At 36.3% G+C, this 22,271-nt stretch overlaps 1 protein-coding gene across 16 annotated transcripts in view; it reads right to left on the bottom strand.

The window, feature by feature from the left end:
• Nucleotides 1-22,271, bottom strand: part of CDC42BPA (CDC42 binding protein kinase alpha) — a 195,505-nt gene that overhangs the window by 136,921 nt on the left and 36,313 nt on the right. For all 16 annotated transcript variants that reach the window (XM_051614474.1, XM_051614479.1, XM_051614484.1 and 13 more), the window contains exon 3: nucleotides 746-837. In XM_051614474.1, the coding sequence (XP_051470434.1) occupies nucleotides 746-837 (92 nt within the window). The remainder of the gene's footprint in view (nucleotides 1-745; nucleotides 838-22,271) is intronic.

Below are 22,271 nucleotides of genomic sequence, written 5' to 3'. Positions count from 1 at the left end.
TACCTACACAGTGTCCTACACAAAGAACAAAGCACATGCACCTGATATAATTATGAAGTAGGGGCAGAAAGCTAGTGTTTTATTTATTCAAGTTTCCTCAACCTATATAATCTGCCATGCTCAGTGTAAAAACCTAGTGATCCTCAGCCTTGCGTGATGACTTCAAATAAGACATGGCTTAACCAAAAGCAGCAAGAAATTGTACATTGAAATAGCAGTAGGTAACAACTGAAAAAGAAACTAACAGTTGCTAAGCTCTTCAAAAGAAATACAGGAAAAATATTCAAATATTCATTAAAAATAGGAAGTGACAGGATTAGGGAGATTTCTCTGTGTTTTTTGAATGTCAGCAACAATATTTGGCTATTTAAGTTGCTGAAAACTGCTTTCAGTCTATTTAGTTATTAGGGTGATGAGAAATTACTAGACTTTTATACCATCAGTAACTCACTGGCCTTCACCTGCTAACTGGAAAGAATTACAATCAAGCAAATGATTTATCATTGGACAGTTGAAACAATGTCTTTTAATCCATGTGAATTTACTTTCACTCAAAATTTAAAAGACTTTAAAAGAGCTTTTAAAGAATGTATAAATCAAAACGTACTTACATTCAACATTAGGTAGGCCTACAATTATCCATTATCCACATATCAGTATATTGGTATTAGCTGCCTCTCCTCAGTGTTGCAGATTTGCAAAAGCACGATTCAAACTCTTCCTTCCACCTCCTTCACATACATACCTCCCCAAAGGCTCCTCGACCAATCACTTTCAGGATTTCAAAATCTTCTTTATGTAGTCGCATCTGTTTCACTTTAGATGTAAAAGGTTTGGCTGAAACAAAGGAATATATCAATCATTAAAAAGAAAAAAAACCCACCACAACAACAAAACCAATTTTAAAAAAAACCAAAACCACAACACCAAAACCAAACAAGCTAACAGCAGAATAAAATAGATGTAATCAGAGCCCTTAAAACAACATACGGTTTTGCTTTTATACCTATATTCTCTAACGTAATATAATGAAGTTTAAAGCTAGAAATAAAGACCAGTAAGATCTAAGCCAAATTGCTGTGAGAAAATGTACAAAGTAAGCTTGCTTTTGCTTTTTAAAAAATCTAAACACAGAAAGAAAAAAGTTTAAAAAACATAAGTCAAGCTGACTATATATTTGTACAGTCTTTTGAGTCCATAGAAACCCACTGCATCTGTGACATATATTGTTAACTCTGGTTGCAAAAGCAAAGTATTATGTAAAGATTTCACTTTGGACGATATTAATTTCTCTGCCAAACAGCAATACAATATTGTCTTCAATGAAAAGTTAAAATACTGATGAATGATAACTGGAAGAGTAATAATGGCCTAGATGATGTATCGTGATATTTTTGGAGCGCACTTCTTCAACATAGGGGACACTTAATAGTCAATTCCTGGCTACTGCAAAGGAGAACAGTTGTACTCAAGACAAACACATTCAGTGGAAAAACCCTACATAGTTAAGCTTTACTTTCCTCTTCTTTTTCACCTCTTTCCTATCTCTTTGAAAGCAGTAACCAAAATTAAGTATTTTATTCCAGCCAGGTAACTCCAGTGAATGAAACAGGACAAGTAGGACTGTCTTTCAGCCCCATTTAGCACTACAGCTAACTAGTCCCAGTTCACTAATACATGCTCTCTGCATGCATGCAAAACGTCCAAGGTACCAGTAACTCTACCTCAAAAACCATGTAACACAACCCTTGGTAAAAAAAAAAAAAACACAACAAAAAAACCCCCAACAACAACACAACAGAACTTTAAACAATTAAGCAGGAAAATGAGCACATATGGCCAAATAAAACCTTTTCTGCTCATGCTTTCATGGTACAGAGACCCATCGATGTCCATGACAGAATTAGTTACAGCTTTATTTGCAGTGAAGAGTTGTAATAGGTATCACATTGCAGAACAATTTGTTCACAATAATGTTTCTAACCTGAAATGGGAATTGGTTTTCAAAAGCTCATGACTCTACACAACAACCAAATTATATCCTAGACACAAGTAAGAAATGCATTTTGGGTTCTCGTAGAATTCAGTATTTTATCTTTCTAATGTTATCAACTAACCCTGCTAAAAAAATCCAACAAACCCTAATACTTTCACAGATAACCCAACATTCAGTTTAGTATTTTGGTATTAAGACACACCCCTCAAGGCACAACAAAATCCTTGTCCAAAAGCCTACTGCCAACTATTCAGCAAAGCAATTCTATTAACTGATTCAAGACAAAAGCTACCTGTATTTTTAATACTTAATAACCCCACAAAACTTCTCTATCCCAGTCATTAAATTAGCCTTGTAAATAACATCTGAAAAACAACAATGCACAAATGCAGAGGCTCATGTTCCTCCTATTACACAATACAGCACACCTCCACTAATGTTAGTGGAATAATGATAAAATCATAGAATGATTTGGGTTGGAAAGGACCTTAAAGATGATCTAGATCAAAACCCCCTGAATGGGCAGGGACACTCCCCACTAGACCAGGTTGCATATTTATATGCAAACTGAGTAAACATGCTTCTTCAATTGCTTTGTACACAGAGCCATTGCAGTCTTCTGAGCTCTGCAGGCGAAGTTGGTTTTGTTGTCCTAGAATACAATGATGAACAGCATACAATCCTTTAAAGATCTCTGAGGTTCCAATGTCTGAACTTAGTCAATTTTTCTAAAACTCTTCAGAGGCCAAGAATAAATTCTCTGCCATTAATTATAACTACAGGACCATCAGCTTATGATTAAAAAAACACTAGAGTTTAGGTCTGAAGAGTAAAGATGCTGCTATACAACACTGAGATTTTCACTTAAGTGATATTTTTACTTTAAATTTATAATAATTTTATTCAAAGTATGTAATTACACAGAAAAATACAGGTTTCCTATTACATTTAAAATAATTCTAAAATGTAATTTAAACAGAACTACTCAAATTCACAGAGATTCCCCAACTTTCAATTAATTTTTTTATATATTAAAAAAAAAGGTCTTCCAATAGGAAAGATAAGTAACAAAAAAGGGTACTGCCTTACTGGTACAGTCTCAGATGTGCTGTACTAAGTGATTTAATACAATTATTAATACTACTTAGAAATACTACTGAAAAAAATAAAGCAAGCCATTAAAGCCTTTTAACTTGAAAACCAACTGATTTAAAGCAAACGTGCAGTTCTCAACTTCAACAGTTTTTGACCATTATAGGCCTGGCTAGAGTACAAGGCAAAATACCTTCTTAACAAGCAACAGCATAGTTGTTTAAACCACAGAGCTTTTCCTCACTTTATATTGTAGGGAAAGGCCTGTCATCCTTTAATTATTAAATGTTGGAATCTTCCAGGGTTCCCATAGGGACAGTGGAAAAATAAACATCACTAGAGCTACTTCAGTAAAATACAGCTGGCAGAAATAGGTTTGGATTAGGTATAGTGATTTATCAGTGTTAGTGGAACAGTTCATAAACCCTTCTCTTTCATTTTTTTAATCACCTCTAGCAACAGACATGTCAACTTATAGCCAAGCAGTTTTATGAATATATAGTCCAAGAAAATGAAAAAAACCCAAACCAACAAGAACAAAAAAACCAAAAAACCCACCAAAAACAAACCCAAAACCCCCGTGCCTTAGAAATGTGTTCCAAGTAGCTTGTTCCAAAAAAAGTCAATTTGCTTTATCATCAATGTTGTTTGTCTGCTCTGCAAACATCTGCTGTTCTTGAGGCAATAGCAATCTGAAGTACAGGAAACTTGGCCTGTCCAAGGGTCTTGGCTTCAGACAGCACTTTCATACATTCCACCTTCCAGACTATGAGGTTAACAGGCAGATTTTTGCAACTAGTTTGGCAATGTCATACGAGCTGTTGTAAAGAGAGCAAACGATAAGGTCAGGGAACGGTTTTCAAAATGCAATGTGCTCAAAGAGGCAACGCAGCTCTTTAAAAATATACAGGTACACAGATGTCCTCTGTTCACATCCCCATCCCCCTAAACAGAATTGTCATGAAGTAAACAGAAATTAACAATTTGTTTTTCAGACGGAACTGCAGTTTTCTTGATCATTGATACCAGAGTGACACACTGTCTTTGCAGCTTTTTGAGAGCAAAAGGCTGTACAGACATTTCCTTTGATACTTCATTCAACCTACAGAAAGACCCAGAGGGCTAGCTGATTTTTTCCGGACATCCCTTTTCAAGGTTGCTGGCCATATGTGATACAGATTGGGGACCAGGAGTTTGCTGGTCAAGCTGACAAGTCATACACAGAGTCTATGAAAGAGGCTACTCTGAAAAATATTCTGTATTGCTATCAATTGCCATGGAGAAGATGGGTAGAGAAGACTTTACTAACAAAAGCTGGTCTACAAAAACAATGACCACCCCACCTAGCCAATACTTCCAATCTCACACTGCTTGGGAAGAATGCACCACCACCCTCTTGGCAAGATTCCATGCACTTACTCATCAATTACACATGGCAAAAAAAAAAAAAAAATCTCTCAATTCACCCTCAGGAGTAACCCAGGTACTGAAGTAGTAAGCTAAGCTGTTATTTCAAACAATGTGACCCTATAATGACATTCCTTTAAGTTATTTAAGTTCCTATGGCTCTCTCCCCACATTATGCTCAAGCCATCATTCCATTCATGTTTACAATGCATGGAAAAAAAAAAAAATGAAAGTCAGCAAAAGCGGAGTTTACAAGTGTTTGAAATTTCTATTTTTTCCAGTTGAAATTTGACTATGACTTCACCAGAAGTAACATGTTAAGCACATAGAAAACCAGTCAGCAGGACTCTAGCTGCCAAGCCAGCCAGCGCATACTCTCTACCCCCTGGCCCTGAAAAGGGAGAATTATATTACAACTGTCCAGCAGAAGAAAGGTAAAGCAGTGGGTTCTCGAGTAGTTACACGGTGCTTCAACAGTCTGTTTATCATGTCTGGGGGGTAGGGGGGAAAGGGGGAGCAGTTACTAGTATTGCTTAATGTTTCATATCAAGGGGTTTAATTTTTAAACTCTTGGAGATAGAAGTCCACCTCCTGAAGAGATGACACAGAAGAACATGTTTGATAATACAATACCAGTTTAGTACTCTGACCATACATGCAATACTACACAATCGCAAAATAATAAAACAGCAGTGTTTGATACTTTATTATTTAGTTAGCCTCATGCTCCTGCCTTGCTCTCTCTCCCGCCAACTCACAGTTTCTGTCTGCAGAGCTTGGGCAGGGCTGGCCCTAAAATATTTTTCAGGGCTAAGGGCCTGGCCGGGGGGGAGGAGCTAGTGGTGAGCTCCTCCTTCCTGACCTGCTAGTGCCCCTTTCTCTGCCCAGCAAAGAACTTACTGGAACAAACTGGAACTTACCAGAACAAACTGGACCACAGGAGGTTCAAGCTAAACATAAATAAAAACTTCCTTACTGTGCAGGTAACAGAGCACTGGAACAGGCTGCCTAGAGAGGCTGTGGAGTCTGCTTCTCTGGAGACACTAAAACCTATCTGGACATTTTCCTGTGTAAGCTACTGAAGGTGATCCTGCTCAAGCAAGGTGATTGGACTAGATATTCTGCAGAGATCCCTTCCAATCCCCACCACTCTGTGTCTCACTCCAGGCTAACCAGAGCTGCTGTAGGCATGGGTTTAAATTAAATGCAAGTGAGATGAAGACTGTGTTGACTGTTTAAAGGAAGTGCTGCAGACTTGGAGCAACAATTGAAAATTGTATCCCCATGACCTATTCAAATAGAAAACAGGACAGTGTTTAGGAATTCCTCTTGATGCCTCTCTGATGCCATACCTGCTTGTTGGATAAACAGGCTGGCTAACTCTGTTCAGACGTTTCAGCAAGGTATCTCATGTCTTACTTCCCAAAAGAATAAGAAAAAACGGCTCCTCAGTGACCCAGGTATCACACCCAGCCTTCTGCCCACTGCATTCTTCAATGTAAAATACCATGTCAAGCCAAGGATAAAGAAATCCAACAGAAATGTCAACAGCAATAGTTACAGCTCATTAAGAAGGAAATAGATTGGAAAAGAAAACTACCACCATATGAAACTAGCTGCTTGCTACTTCCAAGAGAAAAGCCCCCTTTTCTTCACTAGTTAAAAATAATTACAGTAATACCTACAGAGCTTTCCCATGCAAGGGAGAAAAACAACATTACCTAAGAGAATGCCACTTAACTGAATACCAGAAGGCTCTCTGATTCTTCCTAACACTGTCCTTGGAAAAAGAAAGCATTTTTAAAAAATAAGAAAGAACAAAGCAGAGTAAGACATTGATAGCTTTGTTTTTAAAAGCATTCTGCAGTTTTGAAATTTCTGCTAAATTCCTGGGAGGAATTTAACAAGTGTTTTTATTTTACAGACTCAGTCCAAACCCAGAGTATTTTTTTTTTGCACTGGCTTCTATCAGCTGCAATTATGACATGTGGAAATAGCATTTTTGAGTTAAGGCAGACCATAACCGAAGGTTTCAAAAAACTCCAGAAAGTAGGTGAGAGAGACTACTCTTCCCAAAATGAACAGTATTTCTAAAAACAAAGGAGAAATAATTGACCACCAGCAAGGCAGAACTGCTTAAAGCCTAATTTAATTGAAAGGAGGCGGAAGAGAAATCTCTCCACTCCACCCACCTAAGATTGGTAAAACAGCACAAGAAAGCTTTGCTGCAATTTCTGTCAACTCTCTGGACGAAACTGGAGGCAAAACACTGCAGTCAACAGTGATAACAGCTGAGCTACAGAGCATTAGTTAAGGCAATGTAAAATGCATAAAACACAAAAACCCTTCTCAGTTTTAACAGTTAAGATTAAGCTTTCACTCCTTCAGAACATTTTTCACATGCTTTTCCTGATGAACAGTTAAGTGCCAACATCTGTAAGTACAAGTTAAGAATCTGGCATTTTCCAAGAATGAGAAGTATGTCCACAATTTTCTGTACTATGCTATAGAAAGACACAATATTCTGGATCTCGTTCATCTTGAGGGGATAAAAAAAGTAAACTGTTATCATCTAGGTCAAGAGGAGACTATCCAGCCATCTTTGGCTACAGCTACCACAAAAGATTCAACAGGAACTTTAAAATCAGAGAGAGAAATAAAATATCTTTCCCAAACTTACAAGAGTTCTTTCTGTTCTTTCCCTCCTAGACTCAGATGAAAAATAATCCCTACATTCATGAAACACCCACTGCAGATCTGGGCAACACTTCCATATCCCATCAAGCTATGTCCTTTTATATATATATATATATATATATATATTACCATTCTTTCTAGTAACAAGAATTTCAGTAAACCACCCTATGTTTAAATATTATTATACTAGTAGCAAAGTGAAATACAGAACATTAATTCATCATGCTGTGCATTGGAATTCTCATGCAACTCTTGTAGCACAGGCAGTAAAATATTTATTATAAGACTCCTGTTCTACCTAGTAAAGAGGGTGAAAATGCTCTGGGAGCAAATCAAAATAAGGCAGAAAAAATGTTCTGAATATTTAAAAAAACTGAAAGGTTAACAAAAGAGAAGGAGAAAGGTGGTCTTATGCTGATAAAGCAGAACACTGCTTAGACTCCATTCCTCATGCTGTCACGGAGCTGGAAGCAAGTCAATTAAAATCACACTTCTGACAGTCAAGTTTAACCTTTGCATTCCTCAGTATTTGACATGTAACTCAATATGCTGGTATTTGCCAAAAAAAAAAAAGCTGCATGTTTAAGCTGTAAACAAAATAAATCAGACCTATGTTTAGAATTACTAGATGTTCTGAAAAGAACAAACTATACAAACTCTCCTCCTCTAAAATGACTTGTTTGTGTAGTCATGTATTCTTCACATACACACTCACACTTAGAACTCACCAAAATGCACACCTCTCAAGTTTCATGCAGCACATGAATCATTTCAGGCCTGTCTCTTGCTCCCCCATCATTGTGCTTTTACCTCCAAATTCACTGCACATCATTGCAGACACTTTGCAGCAAGCCGCAAGCGCCTCAGAACAGAATCATAGAATCAAAGAATGCCAGGTTGGAAGGGACCTCAAGGACCATCTGGTCCAACCTTTCAAAGTAGGAGCACAGTTTAGATGGGAGGGCTAGTACTGCAGCTGAGGTCTAACAACAGGCAAATTCTTCTGCAGGATATCAAAGGCAAGCTCCCACTGTATGAACTGACATACATCATGTAACAATATACCTTATTTCCTCTTTAAAAAAAGCATGACATAAACCTGCTCATAAGCATTTTGTCTACAACTGTTTTCACTGACACTTGTTTATATTTCCTTTGCAACAGATCTCAAAAGTCCCAGTCAGACTGGAGAACTCTGGGAAGCGAGTATCATACCAACGCACATGATTACACTCCTAATTCTGCTTTTATGGACAACATACAAAAATTAAAGATATTGTAGGAAGTCTTGCATTTGTGATCCTATACCTGACATTACTTTAATGTTTGAAATTCAATTTAAAAGCTCAACATTCATAAGAGCAAGATTTTGATATAACGTATATCCAATGGAAATATTAAAAACTATAGTTAAAAAAATATAGGAGTCAAGTGAACATTCTGCCTATAAACAAAGGACTAAGTGTTTCAGTTTCAAAATATAAACTAAGCAAAGAGAAGAATTAATATCAATACAAACTTCACACTACAAACAGTATCAATACTGGTCATCTTCTTCAAATTCTAGACATTTTACAACATTTTATATGCTTTTTTCCCCAAAATGTGGATGGGAGAGATGGTCCTGTATACATTTGATGCACTGGAGGGAAAATTGCTCACAAGTTGTGATACTAAATGCATAAAATATTCACTGAATTATGAAAATTCTTTGAATGCTTTCACTCAAGTTTTATCTCAAAAGTTTTGTTTATTAGAAACTTGAAAGGAAAAGCTATGGCAAGATATAGCACACATAAGTTTGAGATATGTAATAGGATAATAAGGAAATTGGGCCCTCTATTAAAAGAGAACGAAACAAATTCATTAAATTATATACAAATACAGCAGTTTTCAGGAGTACTCATTTAGTTACCTCAATAAAGCAACCACATTTCAGAAGTAGGTAACATACACAAATTTTAGTTAGTGCTCATCATTTTTAAGTATTAACAATCTTGAAACTTCATAATGAAGTCACAACCAAAATTAATGCTAGGAATTCACTACTTTTCACTGTGGAATTATTTTATAGACAGTTTGTTCTAGGAAAAAAACAACTAGTAATGTCATCTTGGTCCACAGATCACAAAAAAGTAAGTACTTCACAGTAAAATAAAGCAAACAATATTTCTTTTCCATATATAAAATTTATGTTCCACACTATATGATTAAAATAATTTTCCTAATTCTTTCATCTTCTTTCCCTGCTAGGTAAGAGTCCTCAATTCAAACACCTGGTCATGACACCTTCTATTCCTCCAGACTTCAGTCAGTGTTCTTGAGCAACATATTAAATTAGTGCAAGTCTAACAACCATGTGAAAGCTAGTCAAAACTTTCTGAAATTTGAATCCTGCAAATTCTTAGAACTTATCCTTAAGAAAACAGCACCAAAATGCTACTACTAAAAAGGAAGACTAGTCATAATAAAGCATCAGCTGTGTATTTGGAATTAGTTATATTTGATGCTATGGGTCATGATTGTAGCCGTCCACATAAGTGACCAAAAAGAGCTTCTTATTTTATAACCATTCTCGAGAAATGGGTCAAGTCTTAGGTCAAACCTAGATTACTTCTATAATAATACACTGCACTCCCTAACTATTATGAAAAACATTACAATTGTAATGTTTCCTCTCCCACACTCCAAACATTGTTTCTTTCTGATCTCAAATCCTTACAAAAGTGTGACAATTCCTGCCACTTTTAACATCTATTTTTAGATCATTACTCTCTATTTACTCAGAACTTAGCACAAAATGGGCCAAGTTTTAGCTTGGCTTCACAGCACTGCTCTAAAAAAAAAAATCTTAATTTGTTGCTTATTTTCAAATTCTCTGTTTATATCTTAGCAAATAAAATTGATTCCAGAAGCTAAATATAATATTCTTAGGTCTATATTATATCAAATGTAAGGGAAAATTCGGCATGCATATGCAACACAGGCAAGAATTCAAAATATGTTTTCTCCCTCAAGTAATCCACTATTCATATATTTTCATACCTATACAACCTTTTCATACCTTGCCAACTATATATTTCCACCCATATTTTTCTCTGTCATAAAAATACAATATTCAAAATACAATATTCAAAAAATATCTGTACAATATGAAAAACACACCTGGAAAACCTAAATTCAGTACAGATATAGTAACTACTGTAAGCAATATGCTTTCAGAGGAAATACTAACTGCCTAAATGGAAAGGACTCTTTCATAAAATAACGTAATACTTTCTTGTTATTTTTTCCAATAATGATGGCACATAAATTAAAAATTTTACATACAGCAGTGAATAGAAGGCTGATATTTACAATAGTTATCGTGTACATTTTTTTACAGCTACTCCTTATAAAGAACTGTTAACAGTGGCCATATTCAGAAACATCTGTTTTTCATCCTCTAGAGTTAAAATTGCTCTCATAGACCTGGATTTATTTTTAAATTAACAATTTTGACTAAGCATCATCACCACTAACAAAACCTTTTACACACAGTTACACACAATTTACAACATCGAATTACTGTCAGGAGACTAACATTAAGATGAAAGCCGCAACATTCCTGCAGTCACAGCACCTGCCTACACTCAGGCCTTCTCCCAGCTTCTACCCATCACCTGACCTGAACTAGATATAGCTAAGCAGAAAACGTTTCCAAGACAAATCACTTTTTTGCATATTCCGCAAAAGCAGGAGAGACTCCTAAATTTGCACAGCCTACGACAGCATCCCCTTGCTTCTTAATCCCAGGGTGTTACCCTGGGGAGCAGCCAGAGGGGTGGGACATCTTCCCAAACAGGTGCTGCAACAGCGACAAAACCTTAAACTCAGGGACTCTTATTAACCACAAGGCACAATTAACAGGAAATCAACCTTTATTAGTCACTTCTGCTCACAAAATTAGTTCGGGGGGGTTTGTTGTTTTTGTTGTTGTTGTTGTTGTCTGTTTTGTTGTTGTTGTTTTTTTAACCAGGAGGCTGTGTCCAGACTGCAAGTGTAACCACCAGATATAACTGCTTGAGAATTGATTATTTCCCCCAGCTCTTCTAGCAAACAGATACTAAAACCAAAACCAACAAAAAACAACAAACCAACAAGCAAAAAAACAAACAACCCCCTCAAAACAACAACAAACAAACAAAAAAACAAACCAACAAAACAAAAACCAAACTCAAATATTTTGCATGAAGTTTGGGCAACTCCAAGGGTAACAAACTTCTGATTTACCACTTCTTTTAACACACAAATACAGAAAATATTAACAGGAAAGTAAGATTTCACTTTATGAAGCTGAGAAACATTTTTCTAGAAATCTGACACCTATAGAATATCTTTCCTAGGAAAATAATTTAATACACATTCATTTGGGAACTGACTGCAATGAGTTTTTAAAATGTCTTGGGTCCAAATTCTCAGGAGAATGCAAACACTTAACTTCTATTGAAATCAACAGGACTACGCAACTCTAGTCAACCCTGATGCAAACTGCCAACTTCAGACAAGACAGAATTAGAGTTGTGAAATCCATTTGTGTATACAAAGATTCATTACCAGAGAAAGGAAAAGAAAGGACACTTCAGAGAATGAGAATTCAGTATCACTTGTCTATTAGAAAGATGTCCAAGTCCATAAAAAAGGAGTAATAAACGCACACAACACCCTCAACTTCCTCACCCCTCATTTATACAGAGGAGTAAAAAACGCTTTACTGATAAAGCAGAATCTTGGTATGACATACCATCAAAGTGTTCAAAACATTAATTTTCTTGCTTGTAATTGTGATTGTTTCCTGATGTAATAAAACAGGTATTTATATACATTTAACTACAGAGGTCTCACTCTCCAATGATAATGCAACTTCGACTTTATAAATAAAATAGATTATACATTAGATAAAGTGAGAGAGTGAGTTTAGCTGTATATGTTAACAACTACTACTTCCTCATATTTTGCTTCTGTTAAGTTACTCTGAGGCAGTTTAAAATCAAACTTTCTTATCGTTTCCTCTAAGTATTTCCAAGTAAATATGTCAATCTTTTGAAACACCAACTTTCCCAAGTCAACTACAATAAAGTTGTTGGGATATTGAATACTCAAGTCCATTCAACATCAAACTTTCTCAGATTATTTACATAACCATTGCAAGAGGTTCCTTCTACCGGAAATAGTTACTGCATGTTCTCATGATCATCATGGATCTGCCCTAGGTGCGATTTCCCCTCGCCCAAAACTAACCCGTTGTCTGCACAAGCCATGGTGCAGAGCCTCCCCTTCTGTGTACCAACTTACAAATGACCAATATCCACTGTAGAGATAGATCTTACTGCTTGCTCCTCTATACATTTCAAATAATGAACCACTCGGCACTAATTCAAGTATTACAAGAATCTCTAGCTCAATGCAATTGTTAATTAAAATCAACTACTATTGTGTGTAAGAAAGAATGGGAAGTGTATTTGTTTTAATCCAACATTGGTACTTGATTTAATTTCATTCACATTCAAAGATAGCAGCAAGAACATTAATCACAGTAAAGTATACTAGCTGCACAGATGAACACTTCACCTATACTGTGTTAAAAGCACCTCCTTACAAAACCTCAGGATAAATGGATGCCTTCATCTTAAAACCCTTGTGAATCTCAGAAGAATTCAACTTGAACTCAAGAAACAGTTAATGTCAGAAAGTTGGGTTGCTAGTCATCAAAACAGACTACACTCACTTTAGCTTTTCCTCACTGTTGCCAGTTGGCAACAGAGATTGCCTAGATTCCATCTGTTAAGCTAAGAGCCATTTACACTGAAGTATTTTCCCTGTTTACTCCTATTTTAGTACATTTTATAACATATGTGAATTCAGTAAAAAAAAAATAAATTATAAAAGTTACTGGACTGGTGAGTACTGACTGGCTGAAATAAGGGCAGGGCAAGTTTCCCACAATGTACTGACCAACATGCTTTATCTGAGTTATATTTCTACAAATAAAGACATTTCAACTCTTTTGGCTCAATCAAATCACAAGTATCTCTGCTGATATTAATACGACGATTAAATAAACAACAAAATGCAGTAGATACACTTCAGTCAGAAAGGCCTAATGAAATTTAGTCCCAAGGGCTTGAGGAAGTAGGCAAAGTATTATCTAACTCATTAGAGATTCTATTCCAGAACACATAGAGAATGAACACAGCTCCAGAAGATGTAAGACAGGCAAAACAAAAACGAACTTTTTGTAAAATCTGAACTCTACATCCACATTTGTATCCTGAAAAAATCTGACCCGCAACCAGTTCAACAAAGCATTTATTCTACTCTGAATCCTGCTTCTGCACCTCCAGAAAAGGAAATCTTCCTTTGTTTGCCATCTCCTAAGTCCTGAGGTACATGTGACAGTAAATAAATATTTGTCCATGAGTAGTAATTCTTCTTACTGATTCAAGTATTTTGTACTTAAGCAAAAGAGCAAAGAACCTTTCATAATTTTTCACGAGTGGAAAATAATTATTTCCTGACCATTTTTATTTGGGAATATCACAGTTCGGCTCAGGATCAGCAATTAAACCAGCAACAACAATGCTCTCTATCCCCTCCCCCTCTCACCCAGGTAGGGAAGGAGAGAGAGAATGAAGGAGAGAGACTTCCTGGATTGAAAACTAAATTAATTAAATACTAATGATAAAAGAAAATATGCACAATTATATACAAATGTGTTCAGGAATGTGCAAAACCCTATTGCATTCCCCACCCCCAGCCACACCCATAGCATCTCCTGAGCTGTGAGCAGTCCTGAAATGTCCCGGAATGCTGCTGGAGAGAGCAGCAGAGCAGACAGGAGCTGAGGGGAGAGCTGTGAGGGTCAGGATTGCAAAAGCCTGGGGATCAACAGTAATGAATGAGAGTCCTCCCCAGATGCCGACCATGGACAGAACAGAAGGGAAGAAGAAGCAGGAAGGCGCTTGACTTCCATGATCCCTGACCTTACACCGAGAGCTATGTAGATACATGGAATGGAATACTTTTGGTCAATTTTGCTGTCCATCTAGTCCACTCATCCCTTACAGGAGAGTTGCAGATACAACTCTTCAGCATCTGAGGCTGGTTATTCAGCAAGTAGAGCAAAGCATCCTTGATCTCTCGGCTGTAACATAAACATTTCAGTGTTATCAGTCAACTAGCTGGAAAACTTGCTGCTAAAAGAGAGTTCACTGAAGGAAAAAAAAAACTCAGTAAAAAGAAAACTGGCTTAAATCAGGACAGGGAAATACTACCAATGCCATATATATCTGTATACATACACAAATTTGTTGTCAAGATTACAGGCCTGAATTTTTCGACAGCAAAGAGCAAGGTGGTAGCCAACATTCAGTTCTCACACTGATATTCTCAACAGCCAACAACACCCCATGCATGTAATTCAGGGCAGCCTGTACACAAATTTTAAACTGTTATTCTGAGATGACATTGCAGAAAAATAAAACATCTCTGACAAGACAAGTGAGGTCTTGTCAGGTAGAATGTATAAAAAACAGGGTTTCTTCTTGAAATCTTTTGATAAAATATATATGCCAGAATAACCATTTCCTTTCTTTCAAGATACAAGAACATTCCCCTCTGTTTTTGAAAACCAAATAAAGACACCATAGAAACAAGACATCTATTATTTAATCAATAATATTAGGGGGACTGTTATTGACATGATCAGCCTTATTTCCTCCCAGAGGAAATAACAAAGGTATTTAAAAGAAGATTGAACTTCTTCATTCCTTTTCTTTCTCCTTTCCTTCTACTCAGTGGCTTCTGCTACTCTCTCCTTTTCAAAGTCTGTTTGTTTGTTTGTTTCATTTAAAGGAGAAAAAGTACCTGACAGCCAAGATAACTAGGCTAGATAGCCATAAAGGTGGCAAAACCTGTGATCACACTATTCTTCTGTCCTCCAGTCCCACACAGGACTGCTGTTGCTATTTATCCGATTGTGTGCATACAGGGAGAGTAAACACAGCTTTCATATCTTGCAATTCAAAAGCTAATAGCCACTTTCATTGCTTCTAGCTCAATTTCTTAGCAGTATCTTCTTAATACAAATAATAATTAAACAAAATTAAAATCAACATTTGTTCTAATCATACCCATTTAAAAACCCACTAGTCTAAATTTAGTCTCAGATGAAACATATGCTAATGATTTCTAGTGGCTCTTTAAGAATATTACCAAACTTCCAGGATGGACAATTTGTCAATTAAGATTTTACTTATTTAAATCTTGATTTTTTTTTCATTTTATCTTTTAAACTGTAACTCATTGTAGGAATCACTCTAGATAAACTTAAGAGAAATAATCAGATATCAATTTAACCTTTGAAGATATAAAAGAGAATTAGATATCCAGTTATATTTACCATGTGCTGTCACTCTAAAGAGATACGTAAAGTTACTTAGAAATATAAATAAAGTGCCAGCAGTCCTGTTAAGTACACTAGAGAAACATAAATGCTTTTGGTATCGGCTGAAAACTAAAGTTAAAAAGGTGAAGATGAATCACTCACTGTCTTTTCAATTACTTTTAAAAAAATTTACTTAATCCCATCTAATCTCAAAGAAAATTATACCTAAAATACCCAAACTGATATGCTATACATCTTTTACCTCAGAAAAAAACCATCCCAGACTGCTTTCCCCAGCTATGACACTGACACTAAGAAGCCCCGCTGCTAAGTGGTTGAAATAAAGCAAGCATCACCTCCAATATAAAATATTTTGCCAAAAATAGCCTTCACAGCCCTAGCTCTATGATTTATTTTTCCCCTTTGTCTTTCAAATTTTCAAACGTGAAAACAAAGTGATTGACCCTAAAAGAACCTTAACTAAAAATGGCAGGAAGTCCATATAGTTTCAGAAGCAGATCATGTATCATCTTTTTTACTTCCTTCCAAATAAAATTAGTTGTCAGCAAGTGACATTTTATTTGGAAGAAATGTTGCATACTATACAGTTCTCTAGAATAATCTTTTATGCCACAAAGGAAGTTGGTGACAATGAATCTATACTTCATAACAGTTGCAATACTTATGCAAAATACTAATTTGTGAACACATGAAATACTACATGAGACAAAAATTAAAAAACAAAAACTGTCAGCCAGAAAGTTCTTATCAGTCTATGCTAGCTTGTAAGTCATACCTGCAAGAACACAACTACTTATGGAAAATTTTTCAGAACTCTACACATTCAAAGAACCAAATGAGCACCAAATAACTGATACACATGAAGACAGCATTAGGGTTGGTAAATTAAAAATAAATAAATTACAAACTATTTAATAAAAAGCATCAAGCTCAGCTGGCTATTAGACTGTGAAGTTAGAAAATATCTACCACAAAATCACTACAGCAGTGTACAAACTAGAACCATCTATATGTGGATTCCCCACAACTGTACTACAATATCAGACACCCTAGCCACGTACACACACTATCATGCAAGAAAAGAAAGGAGCTACTAGGAATTCTACTCCTTGGTTTGTATTCAGCTGTCTGTATATACCAGGTATTCAAAAGTCAGCACATAAATGCAAATTTAGCTGTCTTTGTCTATGTCTAAACTAAGGGTCTGTCTACATTCTAGGCAATGATGGAACATCCAAGGAAAACAGTGATTGAGCCACTGCAGCACAGAGCTGTGCCCCCCATTAACATTAATAAGGATGTACTGCTAAGATGGATCTGGTAGCACAGGATCCTTTGTTTTACATCATAGCATAGATATGCTGTTTTCTTCTGACATGGGTCTCGTCTCTCTTTGTAGCTTTTTTATCCTGATTTTTAAAAATAGGCAGTTCTTCCACAAATCTCTGCATACTTCTCAATCCTACTTAATACAAGCAATTGATCACTGTGCAAACATCGCTTCATTTTGCCCTAGTTCCACCCTCTTATTTTTTTCGTTTGGCAATTGTATTAGCTGGATTTGGACAGGAGAATATTTGTTAAAACAGCCTGATTCAGTTAGGAGAAACAGCTATTTATTGTTGTCAACAACAGATTAGCCTGAGACAAACACAGATTTTAACCAGTTAATTTTTGCAATGTAACCTGCAAAAATTCAATTTAGGGTTCCCTCTAAAAGCAGCAATTTGACTTTCCTACAATGATCTGAATTGTATGTTCTGAACTGAGCAACATTTAAAAGGACTGGCAAAAAGCTCCAGTTACACCTCAAGACCGCAGAAAACTCATTTTATATACAGATACATCGAAGACTTAGAACTACTCAAACAGTTGCTTGAGATTGAAATCTTTAACTACTTGTTTCTCAGGGTTACTTAATTATAATGTGAATGACCCCATGAAAGAACACTTCCAATAGGATGTTATTCCTTGGTTATTGCGAGGACTTCTCAGCTTCCTTCTTGCTATCTACAAGATCTCATTACTGAAGCTGGGTGGTTGACTTGGAAAATTCTGCTTCATGTGATAAGACATTATATTTGAAAAAAGACACAATAGCTAAGCACACAAGCCTTCTTTCAAAAAACACAAAGAACACAAAACTCTCTGAATAGGCTTTATTACTGTATTAATAGTTGAAATGCAGAGCAGCAGAGGGAGCAAAGCTCTCTTTTCCTCATTTGGACTCACTAAACTGGCACAGGATTCCTTTCCCACTCTCCCAAACCCTTCGGTCTCTACAAATCAAGACCAAAAGAGGACCCAGCTGTCTCAGCCTGTTGTTCAAGCCCATTCAATTACAGCTGGAAGGTGGAATATTTCCTGGCAAAACTCTCCTTTGGGATACTTACTCATGTGAACAAACCACACAGATCAATCAGGTATATTCAGCCACTGCAGAGTATTAGGCTTGTTAAATATGCTTCCTACACTCTAAAGAAAGTGCTTGAGTAGTTATAGCTTTAATTAAGCAGTAGCAAATGAATTAACGTAAGAAACATTAACAGCAAAGATGGAGCTGTCCTGATCAGCAATGAGGATGAGAGGATTTTTCTGCCACTCAGAGGCTTGCAAATCAGATTCTATAACCAAAAAAGCAACTACAGATAATTCTACTTGACTATGCTAAACTTGTGATTGTAGGTGCTCTTGCACAGAAACACACAAAGCAGTGTTAAATGTGGGGCTTTCAGTGGGAAATATTTCTTTGAACTTAGAATCTTTGAAATGTTTTGGTTGGAGAAGACTTTCAAGATCATCAAGTGCAGCCACTAACCTAGCACCATCAAGTCCACTACCAAACCATGTCCCTAAGCAGCACATCTACACATCTTGTATCTCCAGGGATGGTGACTCAACCACATCCCTGGAAGCACATTCCAGTGGTTGACTTAAAAAATGTCACTTCTATGTTCACTAGCCTTTTGTCACAGGATTTTGAAATATCTACAATGGTCCAGAGCAACACATGCTCCAGAGTAAAGTCATCAGAATGTCATCTCTGTTTGTCTTTGAACAAACAATAGAATAATACCCAAAACCACAAGCTAAGCAATAGCACTATCTGAAAAAATATTTCCATTTACAGAATAACCCCAGTTGTTTGAGTCAAAAGGAAGGAAAAAACTTCAATCCTTACCACTTTACTCTTATCCACAGACTGCTTTGAGTACTCACAAACAGACTTGGATATTGCTCTTACAAACATTCTACAATTTAGTTTCACTTCAGTCATGAAAAACATCCTAAAGGACAGAGTAGATGGATACACAATTTCTCTCCCCTCTCTTCCTTCCATCCAGGCTGCTGAAGGGACTAGAGGGAAAGTCTTACAGGGATAGGCTGAGGGAGCTGGGGTTGTTTAGCCTGGAGAAAAGGAGACTCAGGGGGGACCTTGTCACTCTCTATAACTACCTGAAGGGAGGTTGTAGACAGGTGAGGGCTGGGCTCTTCTCCCAGGCAACTGGCTGTGCCAGGGGAGGTTTAGGTTTGATATTAGGAAATACTTCCTCAAGGAGAAGGTGATTAAACATTGGAATGGACTGCCCAGGGAAGTGGTGGAGGCACTGTCTTTGCATGTGTTCAAGGAAAGGCTGGATGGGGATGTGGCATGGTCTAGATGATGTGGTGGTGTTAGGTCAATGCCTGGACTTGATGATCTTAAAGGCTTTTTCAAACCTTGGTGATTCTGTGATTCTGTAATCAGCAGGTCAGGTAAGCTTTCTAACCCTCTGGTCTTTGTCCTCTGGACTGTGAGCACTTTGGGGCCTGCAAAAGCTCATGAGTAACCAAAAGAAACATGTGAATAGCACAAACTTAAATGTTCTGTACAGAAGTGCATATTCCCAGTGGAAATTGTTTTAAGTCAAAAAGGTAGTGTTAAGTGATTCCAAATACTGTTTTTTATTATCCCTATAACTGAAACTTTTTCAAAAACTCTAATCAGACATTCAATTTACTGTCATTAACATTTATTAAATATAAAGCCCTTGTTAAAAGACATGGCTTTGCAAAATATTACAGCTTTCCCCTACACTCATTCAATAGTTCAGCCTCAGAATGCTTTGTTAATGTATATTAATAACAACTGTAGCAGAGCAGAAAAACAATGCCACCTCTGAGAACAGCATAGTAAATATTTAGTAGAAAGCCTTCAGGGGTCAGAATTGATACTGTTATGGAAGTTGATAACAGACATTCACCAACTATCCTTCTGAAGTGCTTAGAATCATAACCAAAAAACTCCAAAATAACTAAGCAAAAAAACAACAAATATCAAACAGGTCAGGAAATCCAAATAATAATAGCAGTAAAAAGCTTCCAGCTACAATTTTGTTTGAACTGTCTACAGCCTATTCATGATAATTGATACTAGACAAATCCTATAATTATGCTGCAATATGCTACAACATATATATATACATATATATTCACAACATATTGACCTAAAAACTAAAACAAACCAAGAACATTTGAAATAACTGTGTTCAGAAATATGTCCCTTGACATTAACTGACATTAACATTCAATTACAGTATCAAGCAAAATATCCCATGTTTTCTTTTTGTCCAGTATCCATTTTCCTTTATAATATCCTCTTTGAAATACTGAGTAGCTTCATGGGTTTTTGTGCTGATGAAGATATGTGAACGAATAAAAGCTGCACAACACAGGTAATGTTGTTTATGCATTAATGTTTATGAATGTTTATTAGTACTTTGACAGTACTAATAAAGAGTAGTTGTCTCTGCTATAAGAGTTGCTTCTACACTTTTTCAGAAGATCCCCGATACAGAATCCTGTAACTCACTATTTACACTGATTCCCATGCCAAAATGTCTCCTATTGCAACCTGCTTTGTCCTACAAGCCTCTAGTGTTCCTGGTGTGATGCTTAAATGACCTTAATGGGATACAAGTTGTGCACAGTTGCCATGTTACTTGCTTATTTTACAAATACGATTTTCAATAAACTGTGAAAAATATGATTACTAGTAAAGGATGAGAAATCAGAATTATTACACACACCAAATTTGGTACCTCCTTCACCTTACACTTAATGCCTCAACAACATACCCCTTTTAAAGGCCTCAAAGTAATGTAATATTTGAAATAATTTATGCATGTATAGCAGCCAGTAAGAAGCAAAAAATATTTATTAGCTCCACAGCAAACAACAAAAAAAAAAATCAAATTAGTTACACTGCTCTGAGTATATAACAGCTGCAGTCTTAAAAGAAATGGTCAGCTGGCTTTAAAATTAGAGACAAATGCCACTCCTGCAGACCATAACGGACATTACTTTTCAAAGGTCCAAACACAAGCCATTTGATCAACAATAAAACAGATTTCAGAAAGCAAAGCAACTCTAACTTCTGTGGCAGCTCCTATAAGGCTTAACATATTCTTCTTGTTTACTGTTGAACAGTTCTTTAACCATTGCCCAGCTTTAATTTTTACCTGTAAAGTTCAAAAGGGTCACAATGACAACTTGTTTACTGCAACTGCAAAAGTACATCATTTCCTATAACAAGTGTTAAATTGCTCCCCATGTTTTTATATCTTTAAAATGTATTAACAAGCTTTTAAAAAATGTTTGTGAATGGCACAACCTTGCCAGTGAGGATCTTAATCTGTAGTCCACATAACACAGTTTCATGTTAACATATTCAACATGCCCACAACTGGTTGCTTAGGTCTTCAACAAGGGCACCAAAAGCTCATAAAAATCATTTGCATTAGAAATTCAACTAACATCAGTAGTACATAGTATAGATGAGAAAGATGAAGCGTAGCAACTAGATGATACTCTATGATCAATGCATCCATTTTTTAGACAATAATATCTACTCATGTTCCAAACAGATATCCAGTCATGAAATCCAGTTATCATTGAATGGGCTGCACAAGTTCACCAAGAGGTTGGCCCTGAAGATTTTATAAGTCTTGAGATTTCATTTGTTTAAAAATCATTTACGTTTATAGCCATATATAAGGAAAGGCCTCAAAACTTAACATACAATTTGAGATAGTCCCAGAAAGCAATATTTTAACTGAAAAGTCTGCTCTCTTACAAAAAAAAAGAAAAGTCTTACATAACTAAACATCCCTAATATCTGCAGACAGATGAATTTCTCACAAGCTGATTCAAGTACAAATTAAGTAACACTTAAAAACAAGAAGATAATCTTGTGTCCATCCCTTGCCATTCTTCCCAAGACTATTCTTCTAGCGTCCAAAATTTATACCTCATGAATGCCAGTGGGACAAATTAACTCTCCCAGGACTCAACAGTAGGGTTCATATTACCTTTGCCTTCCTTGGAGTTATCATATTACTTTAACAGGAACTCCCATATAAAGATAGTTGCACTGGCAGAACCAAGGACTGAAACAACGTATTTCACCTACTTCTGAGTAACCATCACATTACTATCAAGTGCAACAGCTTAGACCTTACAGAATCACAGAATTAGAGAACCATAGCACTGTTCAGGTTGGAAGGGACCTTAAAGATCATCTAGTTGCAACACCCCTGCTATAAGCAGGGACTCCTACTGCTAGACCAGGTTGCACAAAACCTCGTCCAACCT

Source organism: Apus apus, chromosome 3, assembly GCF_020740795.1.
Source record: "Apus apus isolate bApuApu2 chromosome 3, bApuApu2.pri.cur, whole genome shotgun sequence".
NCBI lineage: Eukaryota > Metazoa > Chordata > Aves > Apodiformes > Apodidae > Apus > Apus apus.
Note: the sequence above shows the minus strand (reverse complement) of the source record. Positions and strands in the feature narration are given on the sequence as shown.